The sequence below is a fragment of the Falco naumanni genome, chromosome 2, assembly GCF_017639655.2.
Source record: "Falco naumanni isolate bFalNau1 chromosome 2, bFalNau1.pat, whole genome shotgun sequence".
Taxonomy (NCBI): domain Eukaryota; kingdom Metazoa; phylum Chordata; class Aves; order Falconiformes; family Falconidae; genus Falco; species Falco naumanni.
Window position 1 is genome coordinate 68527542 of NC_054055.1, and position 24781 is coordinate 68552322.

Sequence of the window (24781 nt, forward strand, 5' to 3'; positions counted from 1 at the left end):
GAACTAAGAACAGATCATTATCTGAGCTGCACTCAAAGCATTTAAATGGGGACAATTCACTAAAGTCTTTCATGCAGGTCACTGGTTATGTTTTTAACAGCACAATGAAACAGAAGTATTTTTGGAACAACTCTACAGTATAAAATCCTGAAGTACAAAATCATCCATTTTTGAGACAGCAGAACTCTTCGTGTATTATAGTAGTATGCTTTTCAGAAATCCTTTATTTTTTGACAGACACATCTGCATCAGATTGAAGCTAGGAAAAATTACCTTCAAGCATGGAAAACATCATCGAAAAGAGCACAACAAAACATATTTTCAAATATTTCCAGGTCTCTCAAATATATCTGTAGGTCTCTAAGATAACAAGATATGGTAGCACTACTTTGGACAAGGTTCATGTCACATCACTAAATGGCTCCATTCAGAGCTATCAGGCTGCAGAAATTATTAACTATATATTAAAAGCACCAGCCATGAGGCGTGCCTTACACCAAGCAAATTTTAGGCTTACAGATTACCATGAGATCCACAAGTTTCTGCATTTGGAAGTCAAACCAGGCACGACAACGGTATTTTGGTGTTAGGATGATGAGAAGAGGCACTGCGTTACTAGGTCTTACAAATGTCTAAGGAGCTTTTTCACTTCACTGCTAGCCTCTCAGCTTACCTCTTGCCTTCCTAAGGCACAGCGTCACCTTCCCACCTGGCAAAAGCAGTCTCGTCTGCTTTCTCACAAATACCCATCATCTTCATGACACTCTGGCATATACATTTATGTATTGGAACAGTCAGCAAAAAATACGTGAACCAGGAGCTCAGCAAAAACACAACTATATCGCAGTTCTTAAAAAAAGGGCAGGGGGACTGAACCACAGCTGGTACCTCCAGACGGACTGACTATAGTTTGAACTGCTTCTAAAGAGACACTAAAGTATTTTCAGGTAACACAACGCAAATCAAAGGAAGACCTAAGGATTTTGTCATCATATTCAGAAACAGATGATAAACACAGACAAATGAAACTTGCGTTGCCACCCACTGGTTTTTAGCCTCAGAAACTCACTGTTACAACAGCTAAGAAAGCTTTACAACAGCTGGAACAGTAAGATTTTCCTGAAGACCTTCCCTAGGTATTCCCAAAGAACATCAATGCTCCATAGCCTGTTGAAGTTCTAAGAATGTGCACTTCTTAGAATTAAAACAATCTCTTTATACTGTTCTGGCTAAATTTCAGTAATGATGTCCATTCACACAAAGAACTCTTTACACAGATGAAGGCAAGCGACATTAACAAGTAGTATTCTAAAATACATCCCAAGTTTAAGAGAAACACTAAACATAATTTCTTGCATATTTCTGGCAATGAAAGTGGACTTGCATCTCTTATGAAATAAAATTTTGGTCTGAAGTATTAAAAAAAAATTAATGCATGTATTTAATCTTTGTATAGAGATGAAGTCAACAGACTAAAAGAACCACTCACGTATGAAGAAAAGTATGTGGATAAGCCTTTGCAAAATCGGGAATCGCATGTAATGCCCACTAATTTATCTGACAAATCTTCACTCCCTAACAGCTAGAGAAAGCTTCTGAAGACACACTCGCTCTTTCAAAGCTGGCAGGTGAAGATTTTACTAATCACTTCAGGATTCAATAGTCCAATTCATGAATGTACACATCTGTGTGTCTTGTAAACTCAGCTATTACACAATCAAAATAGCTGATTTTACAAGATTGGCTACGTACTGAAATGCTTCCATTTCTAATAGAGAGATCAAATTTCAGATCTCTGCAAGGATGCTCTCTTTTAAAATTAAAAACATAGTATTCTCATTTTACCCTGCATTAAAAATGTAGGGAAGAAATTAGCAAATGGAAGCCTAGAAGAAGAAATTCTTACAGGGAAAAAAAACCCAACGTTTTAGTTAAAATATGCTGCAGAGCCCACATTTTATGTAACAGTTTGCATTTTTCTTTGCTTTTTATGTGGTTTTGACTTCAGCATATACTTTGGGCGTTTTTAGGTTTTGCTTTTTTAAGAGTTAAAATGCTCTACTGTTAGAGCATTTACCTCTGATCTACAACCTGGTATTTCTAAAAGAGTGCAAGAAGCACAGTTACAAAACATTACTATTTTGCTAGACACAACGTTATGAAGAGACTGTTTCGTCTTGTTCTGCACATTACAAAAATATATTACTCTGAAAAACTTTTAAGTTAAATGATAGTCAAACATTTTTGAAATGGTGTTTCATGCAATAAACATTCTTCTGTGTATCAGATGAAAAATAAATTGTCTTTTTCTCTACAGCTAAACTTTATTCAACAGGCAGAACAAAGACCACAATGGAGTATAAAGCAAATATCCTTTATGAAAGTTAATTTAATATTCAAGGCATAATAAAATATATATTGGCAGTTATAATACATACAAATATACAATTTTCAGTATGTGGATTATTAGCATAACTAAACAAATAATGCTGTGACCAGTTATATTATTAATTGCTAGTAAAATTCAAGTTCCACATGAGTCTATGTAGTAATTAATGGCATACAAGTTTAAGCTAAATATTACGTTTATCCGATTTATTAGACTTAATGCAGCAATTTAAAGGACATCCTCAAATGGGATCGATTACTTACACTAGACTGTATTAACACACAACCCTTTTATTTCCCTAGCCAAATTAATTAGCTTTGAGACTTCAAAATACATTTTGTTAAATATACATTAGTCTAATAAGAGGTTAAAACAATGTTGGGAATTTCATGCAGATTTCTGCTTTTATTTGGCTGACTAAAAAAAACCCTGTTAAACCTCACTTAGCGGATTTAGGTTTATAGAAGCCTATTTAACAAAAATATTCAGAAACAGTCAAAGAATGCTCAAGTATCCTGTACTAATGAAAAATGCATTTGTCAAACCCATTTGTCTGAAGGTGGTTGCCACACTATTAGAAACAAGACACACACTATTCTTTTAGAGATTTCTGAGGCAAGCTTGCATGCTCTTTCTAACTGCTAGTAAGAGCTAAAAATAAACTTGTGCTCCTTGTAAAATTTGTAATTTCTTCATTATGATGGAATGCAACAAAACATCTTGCCCTTGGGTTGCTCTGTTTCAGCCAAAACAAATGCAAATGGCTTGTCAGATGACAGCTGTTTGATAAGGCTCCTCTACAAGACCTGCATGCTTTACTTTTTTCCGTGAAACTTGGGATGAAAGGCAGAAGGCAGGAAGAGAATTAATGTAGCATACAGTCTAAAGGCAATGCTACAACCGTGATTAAGTAGAAAAGTTAAAAGGCACAGATTTTCCACAGCCTTGCTGCGTGCAACCCATCCGTGTAACAAGTTGACAGGCCTAGCGCGTCAGCTCCATCATCCTCTCCGACAGCTAAAACGCAGCATTGCATCCTTTTTCAGAGAAAATTTGCGTCTGCACCATGAAGCGTTGTACATTATTTCTTAGCACTGCAGGGGGCTCAAGTCCATATGGAACCTTCACAAATATTACCACAGATCAAACCAGCGGCGTTTCGAGGCAGATTTGACATACCTATTTAAATGAACAGCAGGGGTCCTCGGGCTGCCTCAGGCTGTGCAGGAGAAAACCTCTGTGGAAAGCCTATGCTGCAGCTCCATTACTCAGCAAAGACACACTCTACATTTATCATTCATTTCATTTCTGCCAGGGCAAGAAGCTCATTTGCCCAAGGTCAACAAAAAAAAAACCAACAAAAAAAAAGGGGGGGGGGGGCATTGTTTTTTATTCTCCTAAAGAAATAAATGTACCTGACAAGTGGGGATTTTGTCCTTTGGGTACACAGAACAAAATAAGTATCAGATGATTCAAATAAAAACACTACACTCAGTAAAGCTGTGCACTGAATTTGGTAATATAAAATTACTATTTTTTTTGACAACAGACTAACCATAGAACTAAGTAAAGACTACCTAATGAGGAAACAAAATCTGACATGATTGTCCAATTAAATATTTCTACATACATTATTAATGCTTTTGTCTTCTGTAAGTACACATAACAAACATGCACATCTTTCCATAAACTCCTCCAAAGAGGTAGATAACGCTTGCACCATTGATGGGCATAGATATGAATCGCCTGTTCATAATCCATGTTAAGACCAGGTCTAGTGATGTTCTATTAGATACAGTGTTTCTTCATAAAGGTAAACAGATGTGGATCCTTTACTCCCTGGAACCCTACATTTCAGAAAAAGCCTTAAGTTTGCATGAATGAAACAGTCTAAGAAAAATCAATTAAGCAGTTTAAATGCAAATTTTCTTCACACTAAATGTCAGCACAAATAACATTTCATATAGCTTTGCCCTTCAAGGGAAAAGAGACTCCTATTTTTTATTCTAAAACAAATTCTTCTAGAACTACTCATTTTAGTTACATACACGTTCTCCGCTACTAACCATATACAGCCTACAAGTAAGTGTGCGGACTATTCAAACCCAGTCCATAGCCAAAACTGTAAAGCAAAGCAACAAATAAAGCAAGAACTGTTGCTGTTATGTAAGAGAATACATTCTCTTACACGTGACATAAAAATGCCCCTAATAATGGATACTGTGACATAAAAATACGTTTCATGTAGCTTCAGTGGTGATACTATGGCCTACTGAGAAAACATGAGTAAACTCACGAACTCCTGATATGCATCTCTAGAATAATATGTACTTGACTGGGAGCTAACATTATTTATTACAGATTTATAACATACTTACATGCATTAACGAGTAATATGATTGCTTGCCAGTATAAAAGAGAAAGTGAAATGGTCGGCCATCTTCTCCCCACTGGATTTCTAATGAAAAGCAAGATTAGACAAGAAAGCAATATACACTCATTAAAAAAATCCCTTGTATTTAATTGCAGTTATAAACCTCTTTCATAATACTGATTACCTCTTTAAATATCAGAGAACAAAGGCATTTTGCAGGTATTCAGCCTGTCTGGAAATCTAATGATTTAGACTACCTTGTTAAAAACCAATCTCCATGTGCAATTATAACCAAATATTTAATATAATATTTCTAAATATAATTTAGCATGAGGGAATCCCTCATGTACATCTTAAACTTTCAAACACTGTATAGTTGATATTAGAGATAGAAGCATCCATTTTAGAACATGACATACAAATTAAGAGACAACTGAAATCTACACGATGATTGTGGAAGATGAAAGGTCAATAGCTCTGGAAAACAGTGTTTTAAGCCCGCAGCAAATTTTTCAGTAGTATAATGTATCTAAACTGAACTAAGTATTTGTACAATTGTCTTTTGCAGGTAACATAACGCTTTCAGTACTTGGGTAATTTTAGGACTTGTTCATGTCGATACGTTTGGGATATTTAAATACAAAGATCTACGCTGTAGTTTACATAATTAGTTCAGCAAGAAAACATACAATCCATATAATTCAGCATATCCCATTTATTTTATTCATTAAAAAGTGTTATTTAAGGACAAATAAATTTCAACTTTGGGGGGGGAAAAAAATCCAACAAGTATAACACAACAAAGATTTTTTTACAAATTAAGTGACAAAAATAAAAATCTGAGAGCTTTTTACAAAGTGAACTATAGAGAAACTCCCAGCCATTTTATCCAGTGAAGCTCAAATGAAGCTATCTGTAAGCTACAAAGACAAAAGACTCCAATAACCTGTCTGATAAGCACAGTATGTATTGCATTGGAACGTTAAGACATAATACAACAGAAGTTGAATGTAAAGATGCAAAACTTACTAGAACAGAAGGAATACAGAGAGATTTTACCCACACATACTACTAGTGGAATGTGTGAATTTCCATGTAATGCAGCTGTGAAAGCATATTTTGTTGAAATTGCTGTTCAGAGAACATTCTGAAGGATAAATTTATGGGTTTTGTACTTCACAGTTATCAAAGACATAACGCATAGACAAGGCAAAACTGCCTTAAAAGTGATACTTATTGAAAGTGTTATTTTTAGATGTAAATGCAAAGATACATATTTATACTAATTAGCTCTTACACTCCTCAGGACACAACTAGTATTTCAAAGAATTTTTTAGTCCTGAAAGCATATAGAATAGTAGCCCAAATCTGCCATAAAACAGCCCTTGGATTTTAAAACTGCATAACGACTAATGCTCTCCCACCCTTTCATTTTCTACTTTGTACTTCACAATACTTTGAAGTTAGAAAATAATGCATGATACCATTTGAAAGCTGGAATTCCAAAATTTTAGATAATTTAGACAACTTTCTAAAAGATACACAAAGCACCAAAAAAATTAAGTATCAATTAATTCCAGGAACATGAAAAGGAAGGACAAAACACTGTAAGATTTTGCTGATAAATCAAAAATGCCCATCTTGAACTTGATAGCTCAGCGAATGCAGAATTTCACACCCACGCCACTAGTTCATATTAAACATGACTCAAAAGTGGACAACAGGTTTTAATGTATCTTTTAAGTATTCTGTGTAAAATTAATTTGGCAATTTCAGTGAAGTTCTCACTGACCAACACAGTGGCATATCAGTGACAACTGGGGCTTAATATGGTGTCTCAGGAGCAAGATAAAGACAGTGTGGACATCAGTGGAGAGTTAGGATTTTCAGGTCAAAACTGAGACATGATCGGGAGAGTTTCAACTCACCTTACTTGCATCCTCAACTGGCAATTTCAAAACTGTAATTTTTAAGCTTTCAGAACAATGAAGTTACCAGGAAAACTTTTGGTTTAAAATAGTATTAATGAATATTTTATGGCTGTGATAGACAGCTCTGACAAAAAGCTACTGAATTCAACAAAAGGTTTTCCCATGACTTCAACAGATTCTGCACATCACCCTACCTATTATGTTTTTTTTTAAACAATGAAAAACATTTATTTATAGTCAGTTAACAAGATGTCTGAAAAGACCACTGCTATTCCAGAATCCAGCAGTGTCCTTTAGCCTAAAAACCAGAATATCAGATCAGGCTCTATGGCTCATGTCTTAGCAGTTATTAGGAACATGGGGGGAAAAAGTAAATCTGTGAAAATAAGGAATTCTACATATGCAGAAGTTCTAATACTTAGAAATTATAATAAAAAAGAACAATCTATGAACACTTACTTCTCTGCTCTGGAAAAATTTCAGAGGGATGCTGCAAATAAATAAACAAACATCAACAAAAGGAAGAAGTTACTTAAAATATCATGCTACAACTATTCAGAAATGCAACCAAAAAAATCCTACCTTCATCATGGGCCTGGCTCGCTTGTCAAATAAGCCAGAAGGAAAGAGATAGGCAATAGCTTTCTGAAAACAAAATGAGAGACCCATATATGTAATTTTTTCCAACAAAATCATCACCAAAATATTTATTAAGTACTTTCTTGTAGAGAAAACCAGCATAACTTTGGTACAGTAGGTAACTAAATCAGTAAGGAAGAGTGCCGCATATGTGCTGTCCTGAAAAGCAGATGATTTTCTCAGAAATTCTCACCTAAAGTAAAAACCTCATTCTGAAGGCTATACTCTATATGAGAATGAGTGAACTTTCTTCTGCAAAGTTAAGTTTTTATGGTATGCATTTATCATAACTTACCAAAACTACTCAGTTGCAAAGACCACCTTTATACACAGTGATTTTCCCCTGAAATTTCAAGTGCTCCAACTTTTGGAGGAAATCACAACATTTATCTTTCTGAAAATACCAGTGCTTGTTAACAGTGCTTACTGAGAGACCAAGCATGGAAATTTTATTTAAAGCATCTGGACAAAGCAGAGTTTTACATTTAGAATCCCAATTTATACAGATGCAGTTTCCTCAAGTCTAAAAGCAACGTTTGTTGTGGCAGTAGAAGATATTTTACATAGCCTAAATAAGCATTTCATTGATCAGTGCATTTGAAAACAACTGTGAATCACTACAGTCTTTGCTGAACTTGAACTAACTGCTCAGGAAAGAGACTCTTAAATGCCATCTTTCTTCTGCTTAGATGCCCAAGGGTTTGCTAAAACAATTTAGCAAAGCACATCGCATTCATTACACACTCATTGTTTACCACTGTCTTCACTACGTTTAAGGTACATAATTTTCTTTTATTTAACCAATAGCTACCACTACGATGCATAAAGTTAGTATTATTTGCCTCCAACAAATAAAGCAGGTATACCAAAATTCCAAATCATTCTGGCAAAGTGCAAGGCAAAGCACCGTAAAAGGTTAAGCCCAATAACATGCATTTTTGTTCAACATCAACATACTCTCCCTCTTCAACATAACCAAAACATAATTTAATAAAGCAAAAATATGCCTTTGTTTCCATTTGTTTTTAAGAACAAAACAGAAAATGCTAGCCATCAAAAATCCCTAGATGTAAGAGTCTGGCAAGCATAGCCAACTTCAGACACTGGGTAGTAGAGCTCAAGATCGAAATCTTGTTCTTGTACAGTAACATGGACTAACTGAATAAACCCCTCTGGCAGTGGTCTCATTTATATTTCCATTAGACAGTACAGAAAAGTAGAATTAAAATAAAATCAGAGTTTAAAAATCTTCTCTTTAAGAAGAACAGTTCTTTGTTGGTTAGGCTACCTCAGGGCTATTACTTGCTGATAATTTTTTCCATGGACATGGAGTGGTTTGTCAGTGCTTCAACTGATTTAATATGCATGGCGTGTAAAAAGACCTAACCTATTACTTTCATTAATCCCCCACTGGCATCCTGAAGAGAAATTTTGAGAATTCTGAAGCAAACAAAAGGCTTAACTTGATTTTATGAAATGGTAATTTTGTTTCTCTTAGTGACTACTATATTCCCATTTGTTAGTCAATGGGCATTTTATGCATACACGCAGTAGGTGAACACCTATTTACGAACAAATGGGGATTAATTATGATGACAATAGAGAAATCTGCTGTGAACCAAATGATGTTAAACAAACACCTTATATAATATATTAAAAGAATTTATTACAGGATACTGAGACTGACTGTGTGTGTACTTAAGACGTAGTCTTTATACAAGCATTTCCAGAATCTCAGTCAAAATAGTTACAGTAACTATGACACCTTAATAAAAGCTAAATACAACAACTTAACATTTCTAATGAAGAGAATGGCTGCCATCTGAGACCTTCTACTTCTATAAAGTTTATTTTATATTGCTTGAGTGTATATCATGTCTTTCACACTAAAGCACAAACAAACCCTACCGTCTACTTTCAGCTCTCCACATGACAACTAGCCAAAGAGTAACAGTTCACTGTGTAAGTTCACTTTTTCATTGTTCCAAAATGGAAAGAAACAAGAGTCTTCCTGCCTTCTACCTTTTTATGGAGATGTAACAAAGGATGAGGTATTTGTCTTTACATCCCATTAGGAGCTATTCCTGGGATGCAACAGACTCCAGTTCAACTTTATTCAGAAGTTTCTTAATAATTTTAAATAGCTGTGTCCTCAGACTGTACTTTTAGCAACTACATAGCAAGTCAGTCTGCCTCTTGGAAACTTTATTTTAGAACCTGCTTTTGTCTATGCAAATGTTTCAATTTTGTAGAAAAGGGGTATTTCAGAGAAACTGTAATTCTCAACACCCACATGTAGTAGCAATAAAATAAGATGGTGGATCAAACTTAGGAAATGACATCAGAATTCATCTCTCCAAACTGCAATTGGAGGACAAATAACCATTAAATATTTTCCTGAAATCTGACAATGTCTTCAGATTTGGAACACAGGTTTCCTTTCAGGAATCTCCATGTCTCAAGTCAAAATTCCGTAGAGATTTAACTGCACATTCTGCGTTTTCCTGAACACAGGAAAAGCAGGTGAATGTCCTCTTAAAACTTTATAATCAAGGTTTAAATGCTAGCAGTAAAGTTCCCAAGAAACCTTTTAGATTTAACTGCAGTTTTCCATTCCAGGAGTGGCTTTCAGCTTAAGGGTTATGGCCCATATCCTTCTTCTAGTGCTTAATTTGACTTGAAGTCTAGATGAGAGAAGGAATACTGTGCTTAATATGACCAAGAACTACTGTCTTCAGGCCATCATTTCAGCTATACAAGATTCATTCATCCCACTAGCCTCCACAGGGTCTGGGATGCTATTTCATAATTCTATTTGTTAAGTCACACTGTTGCCACTGTCTTTTGAAATAAAACACAACTTTCTAAAAAACAAATATCCATCATTATTTTCAGCAGAAACACAATTAAAAATCCTGGTACCTAGCAACACATTAGTGTTTCCAAAAATAATTACATAAGCTACTGAAAAAAGGTGGAATAGGTACAGCCTGCTTCTGCTAAAAGTTACCATAAAAAAAAAAAAATCTGAGCTATTTCCTTTCAGGATTTGAAAAGAATGTTTGTTTTTAAACTCCACTGTTGATTCATGCAGGAAAAAAAATACCCAGTAGTCACACCTTTCAAAATAGCAGATCATAATGAATATATGTTAGTAACATGATAATTGACATCAGACATTTCTTAAACCGCATTGGTAAACTTAACATTACTGTAGCAAACTAAAAGAAATCCTGTTATATCATCACTAGTTCAGGGACCAGATGATTCAATATACTGCGCACAGGACTACAATGTCTTTCACTTGCAGCTCTAAGTTTAAATTCAAGCCAGTTGGAATAATAAGAACAGAACAAGCTTCCATCCCTATTAAAAAAAAAAAAATCCTATCTGGCAGTCCTTCAAACATGCAAACCAATTCATTAAATAATCTGTCCAGCACTGCATGTGGCATGTCATGCAAATTCAGCAAACCTGCCACGCCTTTATTTTCCCTCTTCGCTGTGTGTGTTGCACACACTGACTTCTGATCCTCCTTCCCTGCCTAGGTTTTATTTGCTCACTTTCTCAAACGTCAGAGACTAACTCTGAATCAAACAAATTCAGCTGGGTCAGTAAAGGTTACCTTTTTTTTTTTATTTTTTTTTTTTTCTAATGTCTTGAGAAATTAAGAATTCAGTATCTTAATTCAAATATAGAGTTGACCAAGTCGTACTGGGATAGGGGAAGGAGACTGCGCCAGTTCAGTCCTTCAGTAACCCGCCGTAAGTGGGAAAGGTTTGGCAGGGCAAACTGATCTTGCCCAAGTGTCTTCCCACACTTTTGTTGGATCTACAGCTCAAACACAAAAACATTCCACTAATTTTCATTGCTGAAATCACGTGCAAAGATACATATCTAAGTAATGTCCTGTGAGGAAAGGTATTGTGTAGAAAAGAAGGAAAGGCGGAGGCGGGGAGGGGGATGAAAACACCCCCACCCTGGGGTTCCCTTGCAACAGATCCCTTCTGGCAGAGGGCTCAAGAATCCTGCTTACTCCTTTTTAGATACACACAAAACTTCAATCATGAAAACACTGAGGTGGAAGTGACACTTTATGCCATAACAGTTTAGTTTCTAAGCTTGCCATAACTGCTGGGAGAGTGACCATTTCTATAGGCAGAGATGCTGTCAGTACATAATTACATCAAAATGTCCTTTTATTACATCAAAACATTGTTGATGATTCTGTGTCACTGCTGCTCAGTTATCACACATCTGAGCAATAGCCATTTCAGCTTCTGCTCAACTTCATCACGCAAAAGCCTTCTTAAACCTTGCCTCTTGAATCATGTTATTCAGCCACTGCACTTCAGCATTTCTGACTGAGATGTTTGCTGGAACATCTCTTTTTCCTTCTAACCACACTAGCAGTATCAAGTTTCCAGCATCCAAAATTCAGAGTATTTGGGGAAGAACCAGGAATGAATGAGACAAAAATGGGAAGTGAAGTGTTGAATAATAAAAATAAAAAAACCAACCAACCATTTCAGACTTTACAAGACAGAAAAGGTTAACAAGCACACACACACAAAAAAAAAAAAAAAAAAAACACACAACAAACAGCGACACACCTAAGATTACCTTGTAAAACAAAATCCTCCTCTAACAACTAACTAAAATTTATTGAAACCACCCCAATCATTCATCCCTGTTGAATACTAGCTTGGACAGAAAAAAGTTTCAAGTTCACAATAATGGATCATTTTAACCTCATCACTTAAAAAGAAAAAAGACCAACCACTAGCATCATATGAAAAAAAATAATCTCTTTTTAATACTGCATTATTTTTATACTAATAATTTTCAAAACAAAAATTAATGTATTTTTCCAGAGCCTGCACAGGAAAAAAAAAAGCAAAAAACCTTTTGAAAGTAGCAGTTATTATTTCTGTCTTCAACTTTTCAAAACACTGAACGGTATTATACAAGGAAAAAAAGAAATACAGCAGTCATCGGTTCAGATGGATTTTGATGCAGAAGTAAGAAAATATTGATGCAGTTTGGCTACACCGGGGGGGGGGGGAGGGGGTGGCGTGGAATTGAAAAAAGCATTCTAGTCAGCTATTCAAAAAACAATACAAAATCCAATATTTCTTGTAAGGACAATGCTGAACAATGCACTCTTCTTGCAGAAATCAAGTTCAGAAACATATTTTGTTCTGAATAACATTTCTGACGTTTCCATATTCACTCATTTCTAACACTTTGTGTTGCTAAAATCTGAATGTTATTTAGAATTCAGATGTGCTGAGCCACTTTTAAAAGCAACTGAATACAACCTATTTTTCATTAAAGTAGTCTTAATTCACTGAAAGAAACCATACCCTATGAGGAATGAAGTTTTTGCGCATTTAACGTTTTCATAGTTAACCACCTTACTGCTACTTTTGCAACAATATATATACTATGGAAGATAAACATATATTTTAGATTCAAATTCCTACATCTTCTTGACAACAATCTAGTAGGTCCCAAGGCAGACAAGAGAAAATTAGCAGAGACCTCTAGCTTTTGAGTTTTACTAACTCTTAGGGAAAAAAAATAAAAAGAAAAAAAAAAAAGAGTATTGCTTTATGATGAGCTCATATCTGGGAGAGCATTTAGTGACTGCATAAAAATGAATAATAAAAATACTGGCATATAAATAGGTCATGAAGATTAAGACGCTTGTATTAATCTTACTTAGATTTCTGGGGTTTAAAGTAGAATATCACAGAACTGACAGTGGAAAATTAAGGTGGGCTGTTTACTACAACCGTAAGTTAAACTTAAATCACAAAATAAAAGGATTACAGACTCAACCGGGAGAAGCACTAGGTCAGGACTGCAATCTCTATTAATTAGGTATCCCAGCTGGGCAGTGGGAATGCAGCTGTTAACTTGATCAATGACTTACCTAAATGTCATCTCTACTGATTCGCTTATAAATTACCAGCAAGTGAGACTAATGTACAGGTGCTAATTTATTTAAACTGTTCTCTACAGTTCTACATAGCTTTATAAACTGCATCTGGCACCTAATGTTAGCTGTCAGTTGTACTTAGACATGCCTGTCCTAACGACTCTGTTCATTAGAAATGAGCACAAATTATGAAATATTGTGAAAAATGATACATCAAATGTAATGGGCAAACCAAATCAATTAGAAAAACTTCATAGCACATATTCACACATAGGAGAATAAAACATCCTAGCTTCAGAGCGAGGTCTGTAATATCAATTAAAAAGCAATTGGAAGACTTCTGCAGAGTTATATATCAATTTGCTGGATTGTTTTTTCTCCCCCAGAAACACAGTTGTAATGCACAGCTTAACTTTTCATTCCTAAATAAAAGCATCAGTAAGAGGCAATTCTGCTTCCACAACATCCAGAAGGATTAGCAAGTAAGTCAACTTACTTTCCTGTTTAAAACTCCACAAGGTTTAGCTTTTATTAAACTATTCCTAAAATTCCACTGAAGGACAGAATTCTGATGTCTGCTTCTGAAACAGACTGCACAGACTGATTAACAGTATAAGACATGGAGGTATATAAGCACTCATCAGAAAGAATTATTACTGTTCGAAATGTAAAGCTTGATAATTCCCCTGCCAGTGCTTAAGCAGCTTTTATATTTTTATAACAGAAATTTAATTATGCATAGCAGACACCATTACACACTAATTATTTTCCAACACCTGATGGAATATGAAGAAATCAAACATGTATCACAGATATTTGGTATCACCAAACAAAACACTACTCTTTTGGCTCCACTTCTCCACCTTTTCAGAAACAGGAGTCTGCAAAGCAGTCCCATATCTGTCACCTGCACTGCATTTGTAAGAACTGACTTCCAGAATGAATCTGCTTTTACTAATGATGGAGCTCAGTTAATTTTGTGCAAACAATCATAGTGCTGTGGATTCATAAGGAAAAAACCACTGCTTTGATACGGTCATTTTCCATTTCTTGCAGTCTTGCTATAAGCCTTCCCACTAGACCCTGTCACAGAAGGATGCCAGACTAAAGATTAACGCATTCACCTACCAGTAACCTTTCAGGCAAACAAACTGAACTATTAGCATCATCATCCTGTACTAATATGGGAGGTATTCTGGTGGCAGGTCTCTGCACGAATACTTCACAAGAAAGTAACTCAAAAAGATAAAGGTCATTAAAGTTCAGAAAAGCACATCTGAAAAATACAGGAAAAGGAAATTCTGTAGTCTCCACAGAAATAAGAAAGCCAATATACAGAAACAGGCTGCTAATACAGCTGGCTCAGATGCCTCAGTGAATACTTCTGCTGTTGACAGGACTTTATCCACCCTACCCTGAGAGCTGGAAGGGTCCCTGCATTGGCACCTGTCTGTAGAAGAGCAAAGTGCTATCTATGACTCTGAACAGAAGCAGTCGAAATATCAGTGCATAGCTTTGTACTCACAAAGCTTGGCTTCCTATGGATTTGTGACTTGCAGTGAAGCTTCCCTGACGGATTTTCTGATACCTGATAAAACTCAAGTCTCATTTCAGAGTTTTTCTCAGCAGCCCATTAACTGTGTGTCTCTTCTCTACTTTGCTGTCTATTTTCAGAGAAGTTTTCAGAACTTAAGTTTTGAAGCCTGTCAAATATGTTTGAAATCAGCCTGTATCACCACCTACAGATGTAGGTCTGTCTTGGCATAAGCACGCTGTCAAGACCTCTTATGTGGACTCAGCTATGCTGACAGACTTTTGCCACTGAGAGGCAACAATCTCCTCACCCTCAAAAAACTAAACCATGCACTCCTCTTTTCGCACATACCATTACTATGTCTACCCTAAGGGCTCTGCTGATACACTGTGCTGCCATGGCTATAGTAATAGCATAGCTGCTGCACAGAAAAAGCTTCAGCCATGAGACTTCACACAGCTTCACCTAAGAATGAATGTCACCAAATGACATTTCTCCTCCCTACCTCTGCCGTGTGATAAAATAAGATAGAAATGACAGAAGTGAAGACCATGTGGGACATTAAAAAAATCCATGCAACAAAACATTTTTCTGAGTGAAAGGGAACGTTTCTATACATGAGCCTAAATGACACAGAGAAAGAGGAAGCCACCCATCTGTCAGTTGTCAGGAAACTGCAGTAAAATACTACGTTTGAAGCTACCGATATGAGCTTAAATTCACGTCTATATTAAAATCTCTAACCTAAACCAGAGTGGGAGTTGTAAAACATCCTATAAAGTTTAATTTGCATTACTAGCAACCACAGTATCATACAAGAAAACCTGACCTAAATATACACAGCAGGTCAAACTGTGGGTAAACATTTTGAAGTGCTACATAAGCCTTTACAGTGCCTCTTATAACCTCAGATCAACAGGATTATCCATTAGTACTTTTTAAAAGAACCTACTGTGCTTTAGCAAGATACGGTATACAGCTCTATACTGTGATGTCTGACCTTACATGGTAGCAGGGGTAGAATCTCTATTCAGAGTCACAGTTGCAATGTTTTCAATGTATAGTAGTATTCTTTCTTATTCTGACAATTTGATTAAAATTCACAAAGAGCTGAAGAGCTCATGCTGAAGTAAAGTGCTTTCAATATCTGAAACTCTATAGTAAATTACTTCTCCAACAGAGCAACTGTACTTACATCAATATCCTCTTGGGTAAAAGTTTCTGGATCTTCTCCCATCATGTTGGCTAAATGTCTCTTTCCTAGGTTGAACTCTTCAATCTGTTTTTTAATAAATGCCTCCGTGTACTTTTCAGGTCCTGAGGCTCCTACATTTTTCCTCTGCATTGCTGTAGTGGTATAGATTAGCCTTAATGTCTAACAAAAAAGAAAAAAAGAAAAGCGAGACATTTATTTTATATTTTTGGCACAGTGAGCTCTAAATAAAATGAATAGTACAACAAGCCACTCATACCTGTAAGAAGATTCAACACATTACTGTAGTAAGTTAGAAAAGGCAGTATTACTCATGAAACCGTTTACTTCCAATTGATTAATGACCATAGAGATAAATACATTCTAAAAGTTGAACATTTTCACACATTACAATTAATTCAGAAGATTTTTCTGATGGAAAGAAACGTAGTTTCATTTTGGGAACACCCAGCAAAACAGCACTGATCAACAAATGCAGTCTTGAAAGAAAATAAAAATCTAGCAGCACATAAGCAGATTTTGCCTTCATCTAAAAGCATCCCATACAAAGTACGAACAGAATCTGTGGGGTAGCTCTCTAATGGCTTTCAGGAGCATATGGCTGCACAAATACTGCTAAAGGCTCTGGAAAGGCGAGGGAGTTCACAATGCCAGAATGGCTCCTTAAGCTATTTCACCATCTCAGGCAGAACAATTAGAAAAATAGGACGGTAGATCTCACCAGCAAATACTACTGAGCATCGTTCCAGCTCAGAAATCATAACTCAGGGGACAGTTACCTTTTGATCTTTGTGGGATACAGGTTTGGTTTTATTTCTCTCAAGACAATCAGTAGTTAAGGTGACGAATTTCAACCAAACCCTCTGCCAGACAAACAGGAGCTTCACTGACAGAGGTGTAATGTCCCAAGGCTGGCCTAGTGCCAAAATTATGCACTATTTTGTCTCTCCAACATCAGTATTAAAGTCCTCTGCAGCTTAATTATTTAACTGAATGAGAGCTGATTATTTGTGTGGTCTTCTGTGGGCAGGGGCAGAGCGGGAATCACAAGAAAAAAAAGTACGTGTGGGACAAAAGCAGAGACAGAAAAATAATCAATTCTGAAATAGAAAAATGCCCAGTTCTATTTGCCAGATAGTACCTCAAAACACCTCTCTCCAGCCCCTCCAACGTGCCACAGCTTGCCTTTGTAGGCAGCCAGTGCAGTTTCACAAGGCAGAGCGAGCCCACCTCACAGCCCACACCTACCAGCACTCTTTGCTCCACTCCCTTCACTCACCCTGTGCCAGCTCTGGCACTTGGACTCTTCTGCAAGCCAGCTCAGCTCCCTACATGTGGCAGAACACTGACTTCCAACAAGTGGCCAGTTCTCAGCTGAGCGGGTAAGTCTGAGCAGTGCAGAGAAGGCTCTGAGGAGAGCCAAAGCTGACACGAGAAGACGGCTGAACCACACAACCCTGAGCAAGGAAGCAGAGGGAGAGTCCTCTCTTTCCTTTCTTTCAGCAAACTATTAAATTGCCTTTGCTGCTCCTGGAGCTGCAGCCTCAGTCTACCTTTAGCCAAACATTAAAACCCAAACACACGCAACAAAGTGAACTAGTTAGGGTTCTTATTATAAAGGAACAGAATAAAGCTAGTATTTGAAATTATTAAATGCCCATGTCATGCAAAGTGTCTTCTCCAGACCACAATTTAGACATGCTCACCATTTTGATGGATTTTACCATTCTAAGTTAAGCTAGTATGAATAGCATAAAAAACTTGCTGTCTTCCTGTAACTAATACAACAGTAATCTTCAAACCCATTTATAACCGCAGTGATACAAACACACAACTCATCAAAACAAGATTACACGGATATATTTGCAAGATAAACACTACAGCAGATCAAACTTCCACCTTCTGTTGGCAACATGAGTTAGCTTACATGAACTTCTCCTGTGACTAGAAGCTTTGGGTATTCTGTATTACACTTTCAACTCCTACGTGAACAGGAAATAAAACACAGCTTTTCTTATACTTTTGCAGAGCCTAGGTGGTATTTTGGACATCTGACAGCCCAGGATAGGCTGGCTGGTCCAACGCATCTAATTGGCTGCACGTAAGTAAGTGTAAAGCTATTCAGGATCCATTTACCCGTCCACGATTGTCTCAGGCTTAATATACAAAATCTGACAACCCCACCTAAAATTTCGATTTGGAATAAAGACGACAATAGCCTGCCTTAAACCTATGCACACCACATACCTGTGCTGCAGGATAGGTTCTGTGAATTCAGTAAGGTTTGATATAGCAGGTAAGGTAATCCCTGAATAACGAGGTCACACGAGATGGAAAGAACTGACCCTCTATGCTTTTACACCCTGATATAAAGATATGCCCCCCCAAGGCACATACCTCAGAAAAGTAACCAATACTTCTGCCAGAAAAGATTTAAAAACATCTCCAAGACAGAATTTGTTGCGGAAGAGCCTGTTGTTGCTTTATTTTCTCCAAAGTTTATATGTATCATATGCAATGCTAGTCCTGGTTTGCCCCTTCTTTTTTTTATATTCATGTTTTCTGTGAAGTTACATTGACATATACAGAATTAAAAGAAAAATAATCAAAAATTTAAATTTACACATTTTCCACAGCCAAGGCTCTGATGATTTCCTTAGAAAGCAGTAAGGAAAGCAGAGGTATCTGCATATTCCCTATTCTTCTCTCCTAGTCACTCCTCGGGAAAGAATTCAATTCATCTTCTGTCTTACTTGTCTTAATAGTAACTAATTATTTGTAATTCATGTTAATGAACATATGATTCCTTATTACTTGGTCCAAAATTGCTTTCTCTCTGCTATGCTTTAAACAGAATACTTTAAAGTTAAAGATTGCTTTCTTTTATTCCTGTCAATTTCTATTGTAATTTTCTCATTTTTGTCCTCCTTCCCTCAAGCTATTCATATTCTTCCCTAGTTTCAATTCGTCACTAATCAAAAGTCCCTGGACACACAAACTGTTCATAATTAGAAAACAGCCTCTTATGCAAATTAATATCTATTGTATTGGGTACCTCTTCTGGGATAAGAGTACTGTTTCATGGGTGGTACAGGCAAGAACTGCAAAGCACAGCTAGATGCTTCTGGCATTTCAGTCAAACAAGAAAGCACGCTCCTCTACTTTCTAGAGGAAACCATAAAGGTTTGCATTCACTTCTACATATTTCCTAAAGCATTACTGCAGACAGAAGCCTCATCATTACTTAAATAATAATGTTTATTAACAGTACTCCTGAAATAACAGCCTCTTCCACCAGGATAGAGGGGAAAGGAAAGCCTTTACTTCTGCACCCAACTCCTTGGTATTGTCTCACCTCCTGACTTCTTCCTGAGCAACCTAGCTTGGCAAATCCTGATTTTCCAGGGTGACCGTAAATTTATAGAAAATCAGCTTATCTAAAATTTGCCATAGAAAAAAAAAAGCAAGCATTTTCAGACAACTTCAACTTCTGTGCCCTATTTTTTCCAAGAAGAGAAAGAACTAGGACTTATCTGTTTACTCCTCCTGTTCATTTTGCCATTTTGGAGTCATATGCATATAAAATCAACACGTATCACTAACAGAAGACTCGAGATGTCTGTACTTTTGGAATGGGAGGAAAGAAGAATTGGAGACAGGAGGGTTGAATTTAAGAATAAACGTTGCCTCTTTCACAACATGACATAGTTACACAGATTGAGGACAACACCAAATGATGTGGCAGGCATGCAGTTTCACCATTTTCATGCTGCTTCCATGCTCTAAGCTGGCAGGCTTCAACCATCTCCTCTTCCAAAGCCACGCAGCACACAAAAAAATCTGTACTAAAAAGTTATCTTTGGAATAAAGCTTCCCTAGGAGACACAGAGCTGGAGGTGTTTAACCACAAAAGCATGCAGGACTACAGCTACCCTGATTACTGGCACAGCTACTGCTACTTAACCCAGTAGACATCGAAGATACAAACACTGGCCCTCTAGTCACTTGTTGCACAAGAAAAAATATCTATTATGTAGCAATCATACAGAATGTAAATGCGTGGACCCATCTCCAGTTTCTAAAGAATTACTTTTTGTTCAGTGGACAAGTTGTGGCTTTCCGGTGTTTAGACCAGTATTTACGGAATCTCAGATTCCATTCAGCCTACAAACTAATTAGGTAAGCCAGTATCAGGTTTATGTTTTAAGAAGCATTTTGTAAAACACATCAGAAAGTATGACAAGGTGTCAGAAAATATGCTTAACTGATTTTATATTATCTTTATACTTAATTTCAAAAAGTACTTCATCAGAAAAAACTTTCTCAAAATGAAGTCTCTTGAGAGGTTAACTGTAAAACGGCATTTCCCCACCCAGAAAAATTCTACTTTCTGTGCATATTTGACCGAACCTATGTATTAAGTTTTGCTTATACTGTGTACTATGGAAATAAAAGATAGTAAATGTATAGATACATGGCAAGTGTCAGAGGTGCATAACAGGGAACATAATTTAGATCCAGTTGTTCTGAAGCACAAGGAATCAAATATTAACAGGCTCTTCGACTTTAGCTTAGTAACAATTGCAGGAAAAAGCTACTCTATTCCAAGTATGTAGCCCTGAAAGACCATCACCAAAGTTCTATCATCTTCTTTTGATATCAGTACATATACCATCCACAGTGATCTAGAGAAAATACCCAACCCAATCAAATTAAACAGCATGTATGGCACTCTGTACTCCTCTGTTGAGAACAGCTATTCAAACACATTGGAAGTGACTGACAGTAACTAAGCCAGATCTTTTTTTTTTCTTTATAAATTGTGCTAAATCTCTGCAGTTTGCTTATTAGAATAATAAGAAACTAAACCTGTTGCTCAGTCAAAGCTAAGGGAACTGGAATTACGAAGCTTCTCTCCCATTTCCTCTCTCAACACCAGACACTTTCAAATGCAAAAAAAAAAAAAAAAAAAAGGCAAGAAATTAAACTGTTTCCCCCACTAAGATAGCCAAGAAGTAATGACCTAAACAAGAGATTTTTAAGATAGGCATCATAAGAAGTTCCTTAACAGTAAGGACAGGTAAATGCTTAATATAAGAAACAGTTACAGCAGGTCAGAACAAGGGTACATCAACTTATTGCCCTGTCCTCAACAGCAGCCAGGCATGGGCACAAGGAGAGGAGAAAGAAGTAGTAGTAGTTTTCCCAGGACACTTCCCCAGTTTCCAGCAATCTGTGATTCAAAGACATGCTGACATCTTGTTTTTAACAGTCCTCATTGGAATTTTCTTCCAAGTTCCTTACGTTGCTTTTTGTATTCACACAACTGCTTGGTATACTGAATATCCTCATTGAATACTTCCACAGGTTAACCACACCTAACGGAAAGAACAGTCTCTTAAGTTTCCCGAGCCCTTGCCTGCCATTTGTTCCCTTCATATCCCTTAGTTCACAGTTAGATTATTTGTATATAGCTATAGGCTTAGGTACTGATCCCATCCCTGGGGGCAGGAGGAGTAGATAAATGATCTCTCAAAGCCCCTTCCAGCCCTACCTTCTACAGTGACTCCTCCTCCGAGATCATTTCCTTACTTACAACACAAATCATTTTCAGCTCAAACTCAAGCAGATGCCTAGCCGGGAAAATGAAGCTACCATCATAACCATACCTTCGATGCAGGACAACCAAAGTAACATAAACTATTCCAACCGAGAACAAAATCAAGCATTTGCACATTTTCAGCCCTATTCTCTTTCTCATTCTGCACAACTTAGGCGTGTGTACTTCTGAGCGATGCACAGAGATGCACAGAGTACTACCCGCACAAGCACCAGGTCTGTATCCCTAAATGGGTAAAGTTAACCTAGAAGTAACCAATATAAACAGCTCAGATTGCATCTACCTTCTGTGACCCCACGGTTTGGTTGAGTTCAGCCACCCAACAGGTCTTCGGCCCTTATTCTCCTGAATTACTTTGTAACTATAAAGTGTCACCAGCACACCTTTTTATCTATCCACTTGCTGGTCACTGATTAAATAAATATACATGTGTATGAAATACCACCGCACGGACACAGTGGCTGCCCACAACACTGGCAGCAGCTACGCTTTTTAACTGAGCGGTGACCGGCCGAACACCGGTACCTCCCGAAGCAGACAGGCAACGCCGGTCGGTCAGAAGTCACCGCGCTCCCGGTGCTCGTTTCTCTCTCTCTCCATGCGGGAACTGGGAGGCTTCATTCCCTACTCACCTGCTGACCAAACACCAGTCGAGATCATCAACCTCAAAAACTACCATGTCAAGGTACCCGATTTCTGCGTTGGCTGCGGTCTCGAGATGACTGTTAATTCTAGCGCTATAAACACGTCAGGGCATAACCACGCTTCCGCGAGAAGTAACGGCGGCGCCCGGGAGGCTGACCCGCCCGCCAGCGCCGCCGCGCCGGCCCCGCGCACAGGCCGCTGCCTCGGGGACCGGGCCGCCGCCACATCCCGGCCCAACCGGCGCCTCCGAGCCGAGCGCGGGGTCACCCCGGCAGGGACACAGACAACTCCCCGCCCTCCCCCACCCCACCTTCCCCCTTCCCGCCCGCCTGCGGTGGCCGCGGGAGGAGCCGCAGGGCACAACGCAGGCGGCACCCGCTCGCTCGCTGGGCGGCGGGGAAGGGGCCCGGCCCGGCCCGGCTCGGCTCTCACCTGGGCGCGCGGCCCGCCCGGCGCCGCCACGCTCCACCGGCCGCCCAGCCGCAGCACGCGCCCCACGGCGGCCGCCATGGCCGCGACACGCCGCCCCGGCCGCCAGCGGAGGGCACGGCGCGGCAGGGCCCGGCGCCACCGATTGGCGGGCGGGGCCAGAGGGGCGGGGCCGAGAGCCGCGCCTGCGCACTGCCCCCCCCCGCCCTGCCTCGCGCCGCCCGGCCCGCCCGGCGCCGCAGCCGCTCGGCGCTGTGGCCGGGCCGCGGCCGCGGGGGAGAGGGCCGCGGGCGCAGTATCGGAATGTATTTAAAAGGTAAAACACATCAGCACTGTTAGCGTTCGGCCTGATCTCTAAAATGGTGGTTCACAATTGGCATTATGGTCGTACTGTGGACGAGGTTAGTGGTAGGCGCCGGGCGTGTGGCAGTCACCTGAGGTGGACTCTGCTCTGGTGACCCCCCCTCTGAAAGAAAAGACTAAAAACCAAGGCTCCTGTTCCAGCAGGTAGGGTTGGAAATTGCAGCATGTCTGGAGAGTTGTAGCAGAAAGCATATTTCACCCTAGCACTGGGGGGGGGGGGGGCGGCCATGGAAAAAATGGCATTTTTTTAGAGCTGCAGCAGTTGTCACTTGCTGAGGGGGGGGCTGGTATCAGTGCTGTCACCTCCCACGGTGATAATAAAATCTAGATGCTGAACCCTGAGAGCTTGACAGTTTTCATCGTTTCCCTGAGTTGCATAGTATATACCCTTAGAGGTGACTGGATTTTGGCAGTAGTGTTTTCTAGCACAGAAAATGTGGAAATTAATTAAAAACTTAATTTTAAAAGTTCTACCTTAGATGTATTGGGACGTTCTCTTTAGGAACAGTTATTATTTGAGAGGAAGTTCTAGAAGCGAATCTCTGCTTTTCCTGGTTGGTTTTTCTTTTCACTTTTTCACAAGTGGCTCTCGCCTCACCCCATGCAGACGTGAGTATGATTTCCTCCATGGGATGTGAAAGAGAGTATAAGAAAATTGGCCATGGGCAAGGGAAGTCATCCATGTGGGGAGGTTGAGTAGAAGCCACCTGGAAAGGTGTGTTTATTCTTGCGGTTACCAACTGTGAAAATGAAAATGTCAGTAGCTTTATTGACATGGATGCGTGCAAGGGAATGCAATGAACACTACACCAAAGGAGAGCAGTGGAGTGTCTCTCCTATGCACACCTGGACAAGAGCTGGGAACCGCAGCTGCACTTTCACTCACAGGGTGCATAGGGATGGCATTTGGTTCTCAGCTATTTCTCTGAAAGCAAAAAAGGGGGTTGGGTTAAGGTCACAGTCCCACTGACCTACTTCCAGGAGCAGCCAGCAGAGCTGAAAGAGATGGAGAACACCAGAGATGGTACAGCCTCCTCAAGGCCTGTGGTGAATCTCATCTGCCATCTGTCACCCCATGACTTGGCTTTGTTCAGCAGCAGAGCACCATCCTCACCATGCTGAACAATTGTTACCTCTCACCCCTGCCAGCTCTAGAGAAACAAAGCACCGCTAGAGTGAGCAGTTTTCATTTCCCACATGTAATTAATTGTCAATTGAACTTGAGGAGCAGGGCCACCTATAAAATATCCTCCACTTACACTTGGAAACTGGTTGATGTAAATCCAACTCCCTTGACCCCCTAAATCTATCTATTCTTACGCCTACTGTGAAAAAATCCTAAATGCTTTTTCAGTCTGCAGCACGTTTTCAGTGATGTGACAGTTCATATAGTCCATGGTTTCAGTCTAAAGTTACAAATTATTCTCATGAATTGCTGAATGGAGACCTTAGTATAATGTGGAGTCCAGCCATTTAACGACAAGGGCCATGTTGTGTGTCTTGGATCTTTAGAGTCGTCAGCCCTTAGAAATTAATGGCTGCCCCTTCGAGATGGAAGATTTTTGCACAAGTACCAGGTGTATTTCCCAGCCATCCTGCTGCTGCCAAATTTAGTTGGGCTTGCTTGTCGCTGGAAGACACTTGTGCAGAGATGCCTCAGTGACTGGTTTCTAGACTGATTGTATAGCCAAGAACTAGTG

The 24781-nt window shown here is 38.8% G+C and overlaps 1 protein-coding gene and 1 long non-coding RNA gene across 2 annotated transcripts in view; one reads left to right on the forward strand and one right to left on the reverse strand.

Annotated features, from left to right (window-relative positions):
* The window catches only part of MRPS9 (mitochondrial ribosomal protein S9), a 33727-nt gene extending 10874 nt beyond the window's left edge, over positions 1–22853 (reverse strand). The window contains exons 1-5 of the mRNA XM_040584674.1: positions 22722–22853; positions 16007–16186; positions 7277–7339; positions 7154–7184; positions 4768–4847 (exon numbers count right to left, since the gene is read on the reverse strand). Of these exons, the coding sequence (XP_040440608.1) occupies positions 4768–4847; positions 7154–7184; positions 7277–7339; positions 16007–16186; positions 22722–22799 (432 nt within the window). The 5' untranslated portion in view covers positions 22800–22853. The remainder of the gene's footprint in view (positions 1–4767; positions 4848–7153; positions 7185–7276; positions 7340–16006; positions 16187–22721) is intronic.
* Positions 22854–22920: 67 nt separating this feature from the next.
* The window catches only part of LOC121083865, a 32764-nt gene continuing 30903 nt past the window's right edge, over positions 22921–24781 (forward strand). The window contains exon 1 of the long non-coding RNA XR_005826508.1: positions 22921–23225. This is a non-coding gene — a long non-coding RNA (uncharacterized LOC121083865). The remainder of the gene's footprint in view (positions 23226–24781) is intronic.